The sequence below is a fragment of the Drosophila pseudoobscura genome, chromosome 2 (genome assembly GCF_009870125.1).
Source record: "Drosophila pseudoobscura strain MV-25-SWS-2005 chromosome 2, UCI_Dpse_MV25, whole genome shotgun sequence".
In the NCBI taxonomy this organism is placed as follows: domain Eukaryota; kingdom Metazoa; phylum Arthropoda; class Insecta; order Diptera; family Drosophilidae; genus Drosophila; species Drosophila pseudoobscura.
This window is the reverse complement of record NC_046679.1, coordinates 3,547,142-3,562,442: the sequence shown is the minus strand read 5'-3', so window position 1 is coordinate 3,562,442 and position 15,301 is coordinate 3,547,142. Positions and strand designations below refer to the sequence as shown.

The following is a 15,301-nucleotide window of genomic DNA, read 5'->3' as shown; positions in this document are numbered from 1 at the left end:
CGATTTCAGATTTCAGTATTTCATTGTATGGGTGTGTGGCAATATACGGTCATACTGCTGAACACACATACGGGATCAAACAAAAAGAGTTTTTGAGTTTAATTTTTTACCAAAAAACTAGGAATTTCGTGACCCACTTTCGTTGCGCACACTTCACGTCCCCACACTCAAAGCATGGAACAAATGGAGGTCGATGTGGACATGACGGCGAAGCCGAGCACCTCATCATCGGCGGCTGCAGCTGCCGCAGCCGCAACCGCAGCTGCCGCCGGCAGCAACATACCAGAGGCACAGCTGCAACAGCCCAAGGGGAACGTGATGGCTGCAGAGGGTACAACCGGCTCGGTGACAATCTCGCTCCACCCGCTGGTCATAATGAATATATCGGAGCACTGGACACGCTTCCGTGCTCAGCACGGAGAGCCGCGCCAGGTTTACGGGGCGCTGATTGGCAAACAAAAGGGACGCAACATTGAAATAATGAACTCGTTCGAACTCAAGACCGATGTGATTGGGGACGAGACGATAATCAACAAAGACTACTACAACAAAAAGGAGCAGCAGTACAAGCAGGTTGGTCCCCAATTGAATCTTTGCATTGGTCCGCCGCAATAATTGAGTCTTCCCATTTTCTGTACAGGTATTCAGCGACCTCGACTTCATTGGCTGGTATACGACGGGCGAGAATCCCACAGCGGATGACATCAAAATCCAGAAACAGATAGCCGCCATCAACGAGTGCCCCATCATGCTGCAATTGCACCCGCTGTCGCGCAGCGTGGATCAGCTGCCGCTGAAGCTCTACGAGTCGCTGATCGATCTGGTGGACGGGGAGGCCACCATGCTGTTTGTGCCGCTAACCTACACACTGGCCACCGAGGAGGCGGAGCGCATTGGCGTTGATCATGTGGCCCGAATGACCTCCAACGAGTCGGGCGAGAAGAGTGTGGTCGCCGAGCACCTGGTGGCTCAAGATAGTGCCATCAAAATGCTCAATACACGCATCAAAATCGTTCTGCAGTACATCAAAGATGTGGAGGCAGGCAAGCTGAAAGCTAACCAGGAGATACTGCGCGAAGCGTACGCACTGTGCCACCGCCTGCCAGTGATGCAGGTGCCCGCCTTTCAGGAGGAGTTCTACACGCAATGCAACGACGTGGGCCTCATCAGTTATCTGGGTACCCTTACCAAGGGCTGCAACGATATGCATCACTTTGTTAACAAATTCAACATGCTCTACGACCGCCAGGGATCATCGCGCCGCATGCGCGGACTATACTACTGAACGAATGATGGTTTTTCAAATGCGATGTGAGGTAGGATGTACAATTAAAGCGTCAACATTATGTGTCCTTTGGGTTGTTTCGGTTGGGCTGGGTTGGTGTAATGGGTTAATGCAATTTTATTGTTTTTTTTTTGCTGACAATTGGCAAACTACAGATAAAGATGGAATTAAGCGGGCAGAGCCAAGTGGGTGAAACCACATACATATGTATATCACTTTCTTCTTATAATCCATGGAGAGATGCAGAGCTTCGAGCTTCTTAAATTCAATTCAATGTGTCGCCCATCGGGCGTATGCATATACATTTTCTAAACACTTATGTGCAGATGTAGATACATCATAATTTCATTTCATTTCAATGCAAAGTCGGTGGGAATTATTTAGTTAATGATTGTAATCATCGAGTTTGATGTTGGCTGCGTACTGCTGCAGGAATTCCACCTCCAGTGGGTGCATCTCCTTGGCGGGAATGATCAGCGAGTGCAACGGGCCGCCCAGGTCTGTGGAGCGCATTTCGAGCAGCGTAGTCACGGCAATCTGTTGCGTCTCTTGGCCAACACGTGCCAGGCCCACGCACAAGGATTGCTCATTGAGCACTGTGTTGCGCTCCAGCGCATCCTTCTTCTCCACGATATTGAGCAGCTGGTGGGCGGCCTCCGCCACACTCATGAAGCGCGGCGGCATATACTCCTTGCGTTTGCGCATTAGCGACTCGGGGGTGGGCTCCTTCACCTTGATATCCAGCAGGCACAGCGTGTGCATGTTGTGCAGGCGATTCAGTTTGACTTTGTCGTAAAAACTGTCTGGCTTCCAGGTCTCGTCCCAGTATGGTATGGACACAGTCTCTCCAAATTTGTACAATTGCAGGCCGCAGCAGCCGATGGCATTCATTATGGACGCATTGTGGATTACTTTGTAGGGTATGTTCTTCTCCTTGGCGCGCAAAATGAAGTCTGTGTGCGTGGTGGCGCCGAAGGGGTCGCCGACGACCAGGAGGGCCACATCTGTCTCGCCCGCTCCCGCCAGAATCTCATCGGCACCCTGCTCCACAAGGTCACGGTCTGCCAGCAGCAGCGGTCGACCGTAGAATTCTTGCTGCAACACACACAAAGCGGCAGGGAAAGGCAAAAAATTAAGGGAAAATCGTAAAATCGGTATTCCTGCGACCACCTGCCCTGCCCTCAAGACTACTCACCATGTCCTCAAGGCTACAGCCCAAAATTGATGTATACATTTCGAGATACACACGACTGCATTGCTTGACAATTTCGAGCCCTTTCACTGTGATATCCTTGATATCCCCAAGGCCGAGTCCGATTAGATAGAACATGCTGGGACTTGACTGGAGCTGGAGCTGTTACTTGCGTGCGTGCTACTGCCAATTCTGCGCTTAAAAATAATTTAAATGTTGTGGACCAGACCCCAACACGTGCCCGTCAGTGCCGCCCGCGAATTTGTCGAACTTAGCCCACTTAAGCCCCCTCTATTTGAACAGTTCAACGACTTGAAGTAATGGCGGAAAATATTACTAACTGTAAATTCTTCTGTTAGATCCATGCCATCTCTACTCTGAACCTAAACTTAAACGATATCTTTCACCTGAACTGCGCTAAAATTATTCAATCTTCATTCAATTCGGTGGAATATTAAAATACCCCCTTGGTCTAAAATGGGTTAATCCTTCTCCGACAAGGATTGGAAAGCATATTCATCGATTTTGATATTCCGTGGAATATTACTATGTAGATATGACTTCCATACGTAAACACATCATTTTTTTTGATTTATGAATAAATGTTCTACTTCACTAGCTCATTTTAAATAACCACTTTTATTGCATTCTGTATAAAACAAGGTTTAAACAATAAAGTTCTATGGAATGTTGGGAAGAAGGACATTGCTGCGTTGAAAAATCCCTTGACGAGAGAAAGAAAGTCCCAAAAAAAGAAAGAAAATATCCCACCAAACGGCTACCGATACTATCGACTGTTGCGCGCCAAATATACATAGTTCGAAAGTGCTAATTTAATAGATTGATGAAATGGATCAAATACCTTCAACTCAATATCGATCACCCTGGTGCCAGTGATTCTGATGGCACTGAACCAAAACCCAAAAAGACATCGGGTGCACCAGGCAAACAACAAAAAATGCCACCCAGTGTTCCAACAATGGCGGACTATTAAAATGAACTGTTCTTTGTATGTATATGTGTATACTGACACGCTCCCATGAGAACTTTATAAAAACATTTATTGCGGATGCATCTGCAGTTGGATTGGTACCCAGCTCCTTGGATATCCTCCATATGGAACGACAAATAAAAAAAAATACACTTATGGTAATCTCTTAGCATTAGGGACCATTAGGGTTCACTGAAAGAGATCAAGAATTAAAAGATATACGCTATATTCAGAATATCCTTACTGTATCCTTGCGGCACGTACAACGCAGAAGGCAATGAATCGCTCCAGCTGGAATCACCATTGAAAATAAACTTATTAACGTCCATTTAGTAAAATAATGCGCAATAAACTAACCGTCATGGCAAAGTCTGATTCAATGCCGGTTTCTTTACACAATACCTTGCACACGGTTAGGAAGTATGTGCTCATTACCGCTCCAAGATCACTTTCGAGAAACTCGTAACGATTAATCAACATATTAATGACGAAGAAAATCGAGCGCATCAGAATGAACATGTCATGGTATTGATCAGAGTTCGCCAGCTGCTGCCAGTTGACCAACTTTGCCATTTCGAATGCATTACGCGCCTGCAAATAGGAATAATATTCGTACAATGTTGCGTTCAATGCCTGGTACGCGGCTATTCACATTTCCAGTCATTTGCAGTCTTGCTGGGACGTTGGTGTGTCTGCTCAAGATGGTCAGAAACAGGGCCAGGGCAACGTCACTGCCAGATCCAGATGAGAGCATTAGACGGGGAAAGGCCGCCTTCATATTCAAGAAATTTTCCAAACGCTTGGCACCCGCGCCTTGCACAAACTTCTGATACAAGCCATTGGCAATAAATTCAATCTGAAGTGCAATCACAACACATATAATGCAGGAAGGCGAAGTGGATTTGCTGGATAACGTACCTGGTCTGGATAAAGAATAGATCCTAAATTGGAGACAGTATCTAACAGCCTGAAGCGTTTATCAATGACCATACAATTATCCTGTTCGTATGTCACCATCATTATGGCCAGAATATATAAATCAAGCATCTCTTCCAGATCAAAATCTGCCCAAACATATCTGGACAAAGTCGCCTGCAAATAGCTCAGCAGCTGCAACAAAAATGCCTTTTGAGAACAATAAACTCAGGGGGAAATTTGTTTACCTGATTGCAATCTGATATTTGCAGTGCACGTTGAAAGTAATCCTTTATAGACGATTTGGCCAGGAATGTTTTCAAGTCCTCATGATCGTAGCTCTTTCGAATCTTATCCTCGTCTGATTCAATGGAAGAATCAAGTAATTCCGTCGGATTCATTGTAAAATGTATAAAGCGCGCCTCCCCTTGTAAACAAGACAAACGCAGCAGAAGAAGAAGAAGAAGAGAGGTAGGGCTGCATTTTTTAAATATCGAAATTAGCAGCAGTCATTTTCATACCGTAGGGAAAAGGATATGATAGAGTTGAGAAAATGTTTGTCATCTCAAGCTCCGTAGCACTAACCATACAGTATATAGATGTGCCAGTTCATACAACGAAATTGTCACACACCGACTTGCGCTATCCGTACCCCAGAGTGACGTCATCATGAGAGATAGAGCGCAGAGAGAACATCTTTGCATGTGTTAGTACACACGCAATATATATATGTTTCGACAAAAATATGTGATTGTATGTTTTTTCAGATTTTTTGAACTCTCTCAGGTCTGGTTCTGTTTTGCCACCAGCATGTTTTAGTGTATGGGTGCACATGCATTCTCACGTACTTTGCGTGTGTGTGTTTACTATTGCTGGCCGCTAGAACTGAAATTTGAGTTTGGTTCTTGTTTCGGGTCTTTTGATGGACTGACCTACCGCCACAAAATAAATGAAGAATGGGCAGGGGGTGGGGGTATGGTACACTAGGGCGCGGGAAACAAAATAAAAGCTGTTATTTGTTTGATTTATACCACAAAATATAAAATATTACAATAATATAATTGCACATTTATTTCCTTATCTTAAGCAGGTTGATTATAAATTATACAAATTATGCAAACGCCGTCGGTTCTCGACGTTTTTGTTTATTATAACTAAAACAATGATGTATCTAAATATACAATATAAGAAAATATATATATATACTTAAATAAATATGCATAAATATAAATGGAATTGGTTTTACATATATTTCAAATCAATTGTCAATCGCGCGCTTTCCGACGGGAATCTGCAAAGCACAAATTTAGATGCCGGTCGCACCTTGAATACTCTCATGGACAATACCCATAAATTTTCTAATTCAATTATAAAATATCTTATGTACATACATATGCACATAAATATTAAAGTTTATTACATTCGTATATTGCATGAGGGTTTTCAAAATTACTGCTGCCCGGTCAGCGTCGAGTCGGTGTGTCTCGAGAGAAAGAATACAAAAACAAAATATGAATCGTCTGCGTGCTGAAACCGTAGGGCAGCGTGGTCGCTGATGTCTTTGGCGCGGCACAGTGGGACTCAGCCGAAATAGTAAAAAAATTGTATGAGTGCTTTAGATAAATTCTAATAGAGAATTTTCCAATCGAATTTTCCCACTGTGCCGCTCCAAAGACATCGGCGATCCGCGACCACCGCTTCGACGGTGCTGAGGCTCGAGAGTCCAGAATTGCCGAGCAGACGAAACCGATGGGCAGCGGGGTCGCGGTAGAGACGAAGTACAGGCGAAAAGGGAATTGAAACCCCGCGCGCTCCCTCGTACCGTTTGGGTTCTAATGTTAGGACCCGCCATAGAACAGCTTTTTGGTGCGACCGGCATCTAAATTTGTGCTTTGCAGATTCCCGTCGGAAAGCGCGCGATTGACAATTGATTTGAAATATATGTAAAACCAATTCCATTTATATTTATGCATATTTATTTAAGTATATATATATATTTTCTTATATTGTATATTTAGATACATCATTGTTTTAGTTATAATAAACAAAAACGTCGAGAACCGACGGCGTTTGCATAATTTGTATAATTTATAATCAACCTGCTTAAGATAAGGAAATAAATGTGCAATTATATTATTGTAATATTTTATATTTTGTGGTATAAATCAAACAAATAACAGCTTTTATTTTGTTTCCCGCGCCCTAGTGTACCATACCCCCACCCCCTGCCCATTCTTCATTTATTTTGTGGCGGTAGGTCAGTCCATCAAAAGACCCGAAACAAGAACCAAACTCAAATTTCAGTTCTAGCGGCCAGCAATAGTAAACACACACACGCAAAGTACGTGAGAATGCATGTGCACCCATACACTAAAACATGCTGGTGGCAAAACAGAACCAGACCTGAGAGAGTTCAAAAAATCTGAAAAAACATACAATCACATATTTTTGTCGAAACATATATATATTGCGTGTGTACTAACACATGCAAAGATGTTCTCTCTGCGCTCTATCTCTCATGATGACGTCACTCTGGGGTACGGATAGCGCAAGTCGGTGTGTGACAATTTCGTTGTATGAACTGGCACATCTATATACTGTATGGTTAGTGTCCGTAGGTTACAAGATACTAATACAAATAAATACTGCAATTTTCTTTATTAATTACGTTTTAAAAACAGATCGGAATAGGGTATACAAAGGCCTATACACGCATCATGTCTTCAAATACCAGCAACATTGTGACTGCTTTTGTTTGTTAAACTATTTTGTTATTGCCTTGTTTCGGCCAAAATATAATAAAAAGCAACTAGCCAATCTTATGTGAGCAAAGCTGAGAGATCTAAATAGCTATTAATATTCAACGGAATATCAAAATCGGAATATGTAATATATAACTTGAATTTGTCAGTATATTTACGGTATATTTTGGTATTACGGTATTAATATTTCTGAGGGGGACACACTGCTCAGCTCCACGTGCGGCAGTTTCATTTTTTCGTTTATTTTAATTTAATTGATAAAGAGAACTAAACATGGCGCCGGTGAAGAAGCCCAAGGCACAGCAGATAGCCAAACAGGCTTCGCCCACAAAAAAACCAGAGGCGGTCAAAACTGTGGTCTCCGGACAGGTAATGGGAACAACATTTCCAATGGCTGCCGCCTGCTAACTGTAAATGCTCCATTTCTTTTCAGATCAAGAAAAAATTGCCAAAGGCCAAGCCCGAGGAACAGAAGGAGCGCAAGGAGCGCGGCATCGTGTTCATCAAGCACTTGCCGCACGGATTCTTTGAGCAGCAATTGCGCCAGTATTTCAAGCAATTCGGTCGCGTGCTGCGTGTCCGGCTGGCCCGTTCGCCACGCTCTGGCAACAGCAAGGGATTTGCCTTCGTCGAGTTTGAGTATCCGGAGGTGGCCAAGGTGGCCGCCGATACCATGGACAACTATCTGATGTTCCAGAAAGTGGTCAAGGCGTCGTACATTCCGCCCGAAAACCAGAAATTCAACTACTTCAAGTCCTCCGTGAAGAGGGTACACAACAAGGTAAGGCAGTAAGGGGGATAGTGAAATGATAGGTCCTGTAATTATTTCAATGGTCTTCAGGCTGGCAAAGAAATCTACGTTTCGGAGATCACTAAGCGAACGCAGAACAGCGTAAAGAAGCAAAACAACTGGAACGAAGCTTCCTGCCAGAAGCGCACTGTTTCCAACCTTGGAAAAATCAAGAAGATACAAGAGAAGTACAATCATTTGGGAATTGATTTCTCGAGTCTTATCGTGGAGCCTATCAAGAAGTCCAAGGAATCGCCAGAAGCCAATGCACCATCGACAAGCGAGGCTGCCAAGTCCAGCAAGAAGCAGAAAAAAGCAAAGGAGGCTCGCATAGAAGACTTGCTGGGCACCACCATCGATGAAGACTCTGATGACGAGGACTATGTGGATGCCTCCGAAGATGAGTCTGATCTTGAGTTTGAGGACGAGGAGAGTGCGCAGGGCAGCGATGATACCGAGGATAGCGACGAGGAGCAGGATCTTCCACCGTCGCCGAAAAAGTCACAGAAGAAAAACCCTCCTGTGGCCCGGCTGGAAGATAAACTAAAGCGCAAACATGGCGCTGGTGGCGTGCAGAAGAAGAAGCCCGCTCCGGCACCCAAGGCCAATAAAAATGCCGTCACACAGAAGCTGCAGCTGGCCGCAGCCAAGACGCTGGCCAAGCCGCTGCAGAAGGTCAAGTCCAAGAAGTTGAAGAAATAGTCGTAAACTACATTTTACTCTAATTACTTAGTAAGCGAACATTTGTAAGAGAAGTTGTGTTAAAATATGTCCCTGTACAAACTAGCAGTGCGTTTTGGTGGCTCCTCCTTCCTCCAGCTTGATGCGTTTGCACTTCATGCGGCGATTCTGGAACCAGACCTTCACCTGCCGCTCCGTCAGCTCCAGCGCCACAGCGATTTCGTACCGTCTCAGGCGCGTCAGATAGTTTGAGTAGAGGAATTCGCTCTCCAGCTCCTTCAGCTGCGACTTGGTGAATGCTGTGCGCTCCTTGCGCTGCGAGGTGGTTTCTGTCCTTGCCTTCGGATTGGAGTCTCGGACTGGCTCGACTTGCCTTGCCGGTGATCTGTGCTGCTCCTGCTGCTTGGCATCCTGCTCGTGGGCATCGTTGGACGACGACCAGGTGGCCTCCATTTCATGGTATCCCTGATTATACATCTGATCATAGCCATAGCTGTAGTCCGTATATCCTTGGGTCTGGCTGAGCCATGATTTGTTAATATCCACATAATAGCAGGTCTCGCAATCCATGGAGTTGGATGGTTCCTTTCGCGGCTAGAGTCTACGTAATACTGATCACTCGGACCCAAGGGAGCAGCTTATTAAGGAAGTGGCCCTCGCTCTCTTTCTTCCGATCGCGGCTCAATCTGCTTTTTCACTTAACTGCAAATGATGTGCTGCTGATATGATAATTGTCCGCAACATCTGGACACACAAGACCGAACCCCGACCCCCTACTACCAATCGTCGCGTGCCCGATCTGCGTTCCCTTTCTTTTATAGTTTTGAGCGGTTATGACACCCACCATCTCCTCCCCTCCCCTATGTTTTCTTAGTCTATGGATCTGTTGTCAAAACAAATACGAAACGATCCAGAATCCGACTCCGGCCAGAAACGGAAGTGCTCGCTAGAGCAAGATGCAGGACAGCGCATGTGTGCGGTGTGCATGAGTCAAGTGCTTTGTGCCCCTTGTGGGAGGGGGGCTATTAAATTTGAATATCTCCGACGGTCGTAAAACTGTGTCGGAGATTTATCTTAAAGTCGCGCAATTGCACGCGCTTTTAAGCTGATGCGGCAGATCGACTTCTGACTACTGTCCGTAGTTCCACCCCCTGTCTGCAGAACCAAAGTGGAATTTGATGTCGTAATTTAAATGTTTATTAGGAGATACGAGTTGGTTTCAATTCATATACATATGTATATACGGGTGTTCCGTTAAAATATTAATTCAAATAAGCAAAACCTATCTGGCAACTCCATACAAATGGTGTTGTAAGTAAATAAATTTCTTACACAATTGTAGCAATATAGCATAATTCCACGGCGCAATATGAAATATTTCTATGCCTAGCAAAATATTTGCATCTTAGGGTAGACAAATGTCCATACCACCGGTGGACATGCAACAAGTGTTCAACGTCTTACTTCATGCTCACTTACGATTAAAGCTTTGACATTATTTACTTAAACCTTATTTTAGGCACAGTCCAATAAAAGGGAGTACTTAAAACAAGAATATATTGTAGAAAATTGATTTATTTATCTGCTCAAAATATATGGCCAGTGTTGAGGGTACCCAGGTAATTATTTTATTCGGTATATTTTTGAATTGAGACGGTATATTTCGGTATATTTCTGAGGGTCAGACCGTATATCCTATCGACAAGTCCGCGGTCACACTGGTGTTTTGTTTTTGATGCGTTGCGAAGCAACAATTTCTTTGATTTTAAAAGGTAAATAAGTGCATGGATGTATAAAAATGTGCTCACCGTGCACATAGATGTTGAAGTAACAGACCCAAAGTTACAGCTGGTGCTTAAGTGATTGTTAAACGTGTGAATTTAGCGTTAAAAGTTTCAAGCCCAGCTTGGGGACGTCCACTGGGCGACACACCCAAAATAACAAATTAAGCAAACACGCCCTGCAGACCATCGCAATGTCCGAAATGTGTTGCTAAGTATTCAGTATTAATTTTCTCCTGTAGTTTTTTTACAGACTGTAAACCGATTTCTACTTCTGCTGTGCGTGACGTCACTTGCAAGGCTTCAAGATGAATTACGGAAGGAAAACGCCCTCCACATATCGCTCCAATCCCTCGGTGTACTCCCATGCCACGGGAAGGTATGTATTTAACAGAGTATACTCTAATGATGGGTTTGACAAGCTGGCATTTTGTATATCCCTGCAGATCCTCGACAAATCTGCATTCCAAGATGTCGCGTTCGACGCGGTCTGTGCGGATTCCTTGGTACCAGCGGCCGCTGCTCAAAAACAATCAGTATATTGATATACAAAAGGGTGCCATGCTCATTGGCTTATTTGCCATTGTAAGACGATTGCAAGATCTTAAGCCCTACCCAAGTGTATAAATCTTCTCTTCCTTGCAGTTCCTTTCACTGTTTACCATTGCCTCGAGCGTCTTTGATATCTACTGCTATGCGATGGCCGCACCTGGGTCCACGCATTATGGCTACTATATCATATCGTATGAGTTTGTCTATGTGGGAAATAAGCATGGTATGGAATCATTAGGAACCCCATTTCAAGCACAAATAAATGTAAATTCCTTTTAGTGCGCAACATGTTGATTGTATTTGCCCTGTTCTCCCTGATCATGGCACTGATTAACTTTGTGACCAGCGTGCTGCTGTGCGTGGCCCTCCGAAAGGTAAGTTGTGGGTTTGATGGTGGTAGTACCTTAAAACATATGCATGGATTTCATTTACATTTCTCATTGCCCGAAAGCAAGAAAAACTGGGAGCACAGAAACGTTCACTGAGCAAACGGGTAACAAATGCATCCAGCACAACCATGAACAAAGAAATTTTGCACTTGTCCCCCAACCCCAAACTAATTGGCTGCATTTTATGCTTTGTTTTTATATTAATCGCCATCTGATTTTTCTCTCTCCTCAGGAATACGAGCGGAAGGTGATGCCCTGGCTGTGGACCTTTGCCGTGTTCACGGTCTGGCGCGCCCTGGCGCTGATCTTCTTTGCCATTGTCAATGACTTGTACTTTGCCTACAATGTAATAATGGTGATGCTGTGGAGCATCTTCTGTCTGCTCTCGATATATGGCTGGGCTGTGGTCTATTCGCTGTTCCTGGAACTGGTGGATCTCACCAAACTAGAGGATTTGGCTCATTTACGCGCAAGTTTCTTGCTTAATTAAACATTAAGTTAAGCATATATCTTATGGTTATTTCTTGTTGCAGATGGGTACAATGGCGTCACTGCATGCCTCCACAGCTAATTCCCTCGCTGGTTCACGTCCCACAACTCCTCATAGCACCGTATCCACAATGCCCGTTGGCTAGGAATCTTATCCTATATATGAGATAGATCACAACGAAATTGCACAAACCAGACCGTCCAAAAGCTGCACCAGACTATCCCCGATGCGCTTTGTTTCCACCAACATTTAAATATTTAAACGATTGTACATTCCATCCACCAGTATAGTGCCTTAGAGATGCGTCTATCGAATACCACAAATTATATACACGAATCTGCATAAATAGTTCTTAAGTTTTGTTCCGTCCAACCGATGCAAGATGCAATGTTTTTCTAATGCTTTTCTATATTGTTAAAGAATCTCTCTGCCTTTATGTATGACAACATATCATGTTTTTTATATACATATACTATGTACAACCCGAATAGTAGCTATATTTGTACCGAAAGTAGTACTTTCGACAAGCGACAAGCAATTATAAAAAACAAAATACAAACCTAAATAAGTTTTCCTAATGATGGTCGTGCGGTGAATCATTTTCCGGGCGTTGACCATACGCCCACCCTTAAAAAGCAGTACAGCTTATTCTGTGATGATTCAGAAGCCACAGTGAAGCAAGGGCTAGCCAAAAGCTTATTTTAGCCCTATGAGAGATAACCGATCTGATGTAATTTTAAGAACCAATTGTAAAGGCTAGGAAATCCTATATTCGATTCTCTTTTGCAGGCACATGAAGATGATCTTACCGAGTTAATGATCACAGTTCACTTGGGAGATGATTATCAGGGCGATTACCATACGCCCACCATTGAAAAGTAATTCATCTTAATTCATGATGATTCATTAGGACAGCACAAGGCACACTGGTTCAAGGCTACTTAAAAGTGAGCCGCTTATTGAATGAAGACATTTATAAGGAATAATCAATCCAAGACGCAGCTCTGGAAGCGCTCTGGGTTTCCCTTTCAATCAACTTGCACAAGCATCAGGGAGCTATGACATTGTATTGTACTTCCAAAGAACAATCTTTGAAACACATTTGAGGCTGGACTTTCCATGAGAGTGTGCAATGTGCGAAGAAAAGGCATTTACTGGTCATTAACACCCGAAAATATATTATGAGCCCCACACACACGGCAAAGTGGGGCAGTTCAAGAGCACACAGGCGACACAGACACGGGCATGAGCAAACGCGATGGGACTTGTAGATGTGTGGATGCGTGTCGTGTGTGTGGAGGCCAAACAAAGTTCAATCAACTGTTTTTGTTAATCATGACGACGACGACTCTTTCGATAGAGGGGTGGTGATGGTGCATCGGTTAGCTGGAGTTTCCTCCCTCCTTAACCCGACGACTGCAGTACTTTCACGGCCTGCTGCTAATGATGGCGCATTCAGGTTTCACTCCATCATCGGCAGGGGGATGAGGGCATCCATCCCATTGGGTTAACTTAAACAATTGCAATTGGAATTCAGCTGGAATACAAACTACGTCATAAACTAGCAACTCTGGATGGAGAGAGTCTTTGTGCCTGTCTCTGTCTCGGTTGTAGAACGCAATTTGTTGCTTGCGCCATTGACTTATCAACTTCAGGCATCAGGAAGAAGCAACCAACCCCCCTCCTGCAGGCCAGGCAAACAAAAGCTAGGGGGTGATGGTTTGCTACGCATTAAAGTTCGACAAATTGCGTTGTCTTCAAGTCCTTAGGTCAGTCTCGCACTCTCACTGCATATTCTCTCTCGCCCTCTCGCTCTGTCACTCACACAGCTGTTGATCACACCGCAAACGGTAAATGTGCTTGTCGTGCACCTGTCTTCCCGTTCCTTTCCTTTCCCCCAGGTTGAATGCACCAAAGCAAAATGGGATAAACCAAAGTGTATATTAATGTAGGGTGGGGAATTTTCAGAGAGCGCTCTCCGTGATAAATGATATTGGGAACCTTTGCCACTAAATATAAATAGAGTTAGAGTTGCAAAATTATGTACATACATACATATGTGTGGAAATGCTTCACCCTATCCTATATAAACATACCTTGAGATAAACATACATTTTTGGCGAGATGGAGTGAGTGCGTGCCAAAAATACACAAAACTTTAGTCTGTTCCTTTTCCCCCTTGCTAGATTTGCTTCCACATGCTCAATTTATGGTCCTTTTCCCCATATGGCTGTACAATGCACTCGCTCTCACACTCAACCTTGTAGCAAACTTACATATATGTGTACATAGATATGTAAACATTTTCCCTCTCTAGCTGTAGCTCCCTCTGTTCCACTGGCTTTACATTGTTCATTTTGTAAGACGCACCATGTTATCAATCAGCTCTTGTACGCATTGTTTTGGCCACCTTTGTCTTTTGCACTGCGTCATTTCCAACGGGGCACTATGCAACGGTTCCCTCTGCATCAGCCTCTCTCTCCCCTACTGATTGTTGAGGCTATTCACCACGCCATGTTATGCCACCCCCACGCAGAGGGAGCAGTGCAGTGCACTGCAGTGCAAGGTGCCTTTGTATTGAGTGTGGATTTATTCTCCGTTTGAGTTGCCTATTTTTGTGCCCCTCTTTTATTCTATCTATGTACGCGCAGTGGAAACAAAATAGACAACTGTCATGGGAGCATTCTCTGGAGTCGCACCTTGTCTCAATACACCTTGATTGGCATGTCTTTTGCCCAACTTTTTCTGTTATCTCTGGCTGCAGGGCAATACGTTTGTATGTATGTATTTTCCCACCTCAACCATCAACGCTGACTGCGACGCTGACTGCGCAATTGTTGCTATTTACTAAAAACAGGAAATAATTTTCGTTTTCTATAGAAAACACTGCCAGCGCAGTTGCTGCCGACGTTGCCTTCGCTGGCGTCGCTGTTGCGTGTCTGATATTTTATTTTTAACGCTCTGCGACTTTAAATTTTTTGTTCCTCTTTTTTACGTCTCGCATAATTTTCGTAGCTCTTTCATAGCCTTGCCGGAGCCCCCGCACTGGGCTTCCACGGAGTTCGTTAGCTTTAGCGCTCTTATATGGCTGGAATTTCAATTTGTTATTATTTTTATCAACAAAAAAGTCGTCGGCCACAAGGTTAGTGCAGAACGCATGTCGTAAGACCAGAAACGGCCGTTGATAGCCCTCGAAGTGCTATTGAGTAAACTGGATTCGGTCTACAGATCATACATATGTAGATAATTCTGTAGGAACAATCAAACATGATCACATTGGATCCTATGACCTCTAATTAAACGAATTTTAGCCTCACATTGCCTTTGCATTTATTGTGCGAGTGATCAGAAAGAGACAAAGAACAAGTCGATATTCGGGATGCCCTACCCCACCAATCACTGAAAGCATTCCAGTTGGGAAGCCATTTGTCATCAATGGAATACTTGGAATAAATTTTCAGAAATATACAATT

At 43.9% G+C, this 15,301-nt stretch overlaps 6 protein-coding genes and 1 long non-coding RNA gene across 7 annotated transcripts; 3 read left to right on the top strand and 4 right to left on the bottom strand.

Moving 5' to 3' along the window:
* The first annotated feature begins 29 nt into the window (after positions 1-29).
* CSN6 (COP9 signalosome subunit 6) lies at positions 30-1,352 on the top strand. The gene is made up of 2 exons (XM_001357819.5): positions 30-573; positions 641-1,352. The coding sequence occupies exons 1-2, from the start codon at positions 175-177 to the stop codon at positions 1,283-1,285; spliced, it is 1,044 nt and encodes a 347-aa protein (XP_001357856.1). The 5' UTR covers positions 30-174; the 3' UTR covers positions 1,286-1,352.
* Positions 1,353-1,384: 32 nt separating this feature from the next.
* On the bottom strand, positions 1,385-2,774 carry Dph5 (diphthine methyl ester synthase). The gene is made up of 2 exons (XM_001357818.5): positions 2,481-2,774; positions 1,385-2,380 (listed from the first exon to the last, which is right to left on the bottom strand). The coding sequence occupies exons 1-2, from the start codon at positions 2,613-2,615 to the stop codon at positions 1,670-1,672; spliced, it is 846 nt and encodes a 281-aa protein (XP_001357855.2). The 5' UTR covers positions 2,616-2,774; the 3' UTR covers positions 1,385-1,669.
* Positions 2,775-3,491: 717 nt separating this feature from the next.
* Positions 3,492-4,847, bottom strand: LOC4800609 (uncharacterized). Its single transcript, XM_001357817.4, has 6 exons — positions 4,632-4,847; positions 4,387-4,578; positions 4,121-4,324; positions 3,826-4,059; positions 3,713-3,759; positions 3,492-3,660 (listed from the first exon to the last, which is right to left on the bottom strand). Exons 1-6 carry the CDS (start codon positions 4,782-4,784, stop codon positions 3,651-3,653), a joined length of 840 nt encoding a protein of 279 aa, XP_001357854.4. The 5' UTR covers positions 4,785-4,847; the 3' UTR covers positions 3,492-3,650.
* Positions 4,848-7,316: 2,469 nt separating this feature from the next.
* LOC4800608 (MKI67 FHA domain-interacting nucleolar phosphoprotein) lies at positions 7,317-8,721 on the top strand. The gene is made up of 3 exons (XM_001357816.5): positions 7,317-7,514; positions 7,579-7,926; positions 7,987-8,721. Exons 1-3 carry the CDS (start codon positions 7,419-7,421, stop codon positions 8,635-8,637), a joined length of 1,095 nt encoding a protein of 364 aa, XP_001357853.3. The 5' UTR covers positions 7,317-7,418; the 3' UTR covers positions 8,638-8,721.
* On the bottom strand, positions 8,694-9,195 carry btn (buttonless). Its single transcript, XM_001357815.4, has one exon. The coding sequence runs from the start codon at positions 9,184-9,186 to the stop codon at positions 8,719-8,721; it is 468 nt and encodes a 155-aa protein (XP_001357852.3). The 5' UTR covers positions 9,187-9,195; the 3' UTR covers positions 8,694-8,718.
* Positions 9,196-10,289: 1,094 nt separating this feature from the next.
* Positions 10,290-12,393, top strand: pasi2 (Protein). The gene is made up of 7 exons (XM_033385797.1): positions 10,290-10,388; positions 10,641-10,776; positions 10,844-10,982; positions 11,043-11,172; positions 11,229-11,323; positions 11,571-11,807; positions 11,872-12,393. The coding sequence occupies exons 2-7, from the start codon at positions 10,706-10,708 to the stop codon at positions 11,971-11,973; spliced, it is 774 nt and encodes a 257-aa protein (XP_033241688.1). The 5' UTR covers positions 10,290-10,388; positions 10,641-10,705; the 3' UTR covers positions 11,974-12,393.
* A 590-nt stretch (positions 12,394-12,983) lies between these two features.
* LOC117185625 (uncharacterized) lies at positions 12,984-15,116 on the bottom strand. The gene is made up of 2 exons (XR_004471104.1): positions 13,654-15,116; positions 12,984-13,365 (listed from the first exon to the last, which is right to left on the bottom strand). It is a non-coding gene; the product is annotated as an uncharacterized lncRNA (long non-coding RNA).
* Between the last annotated feature and the right edge of the window lie 185 nt (positions 15,117-15,301).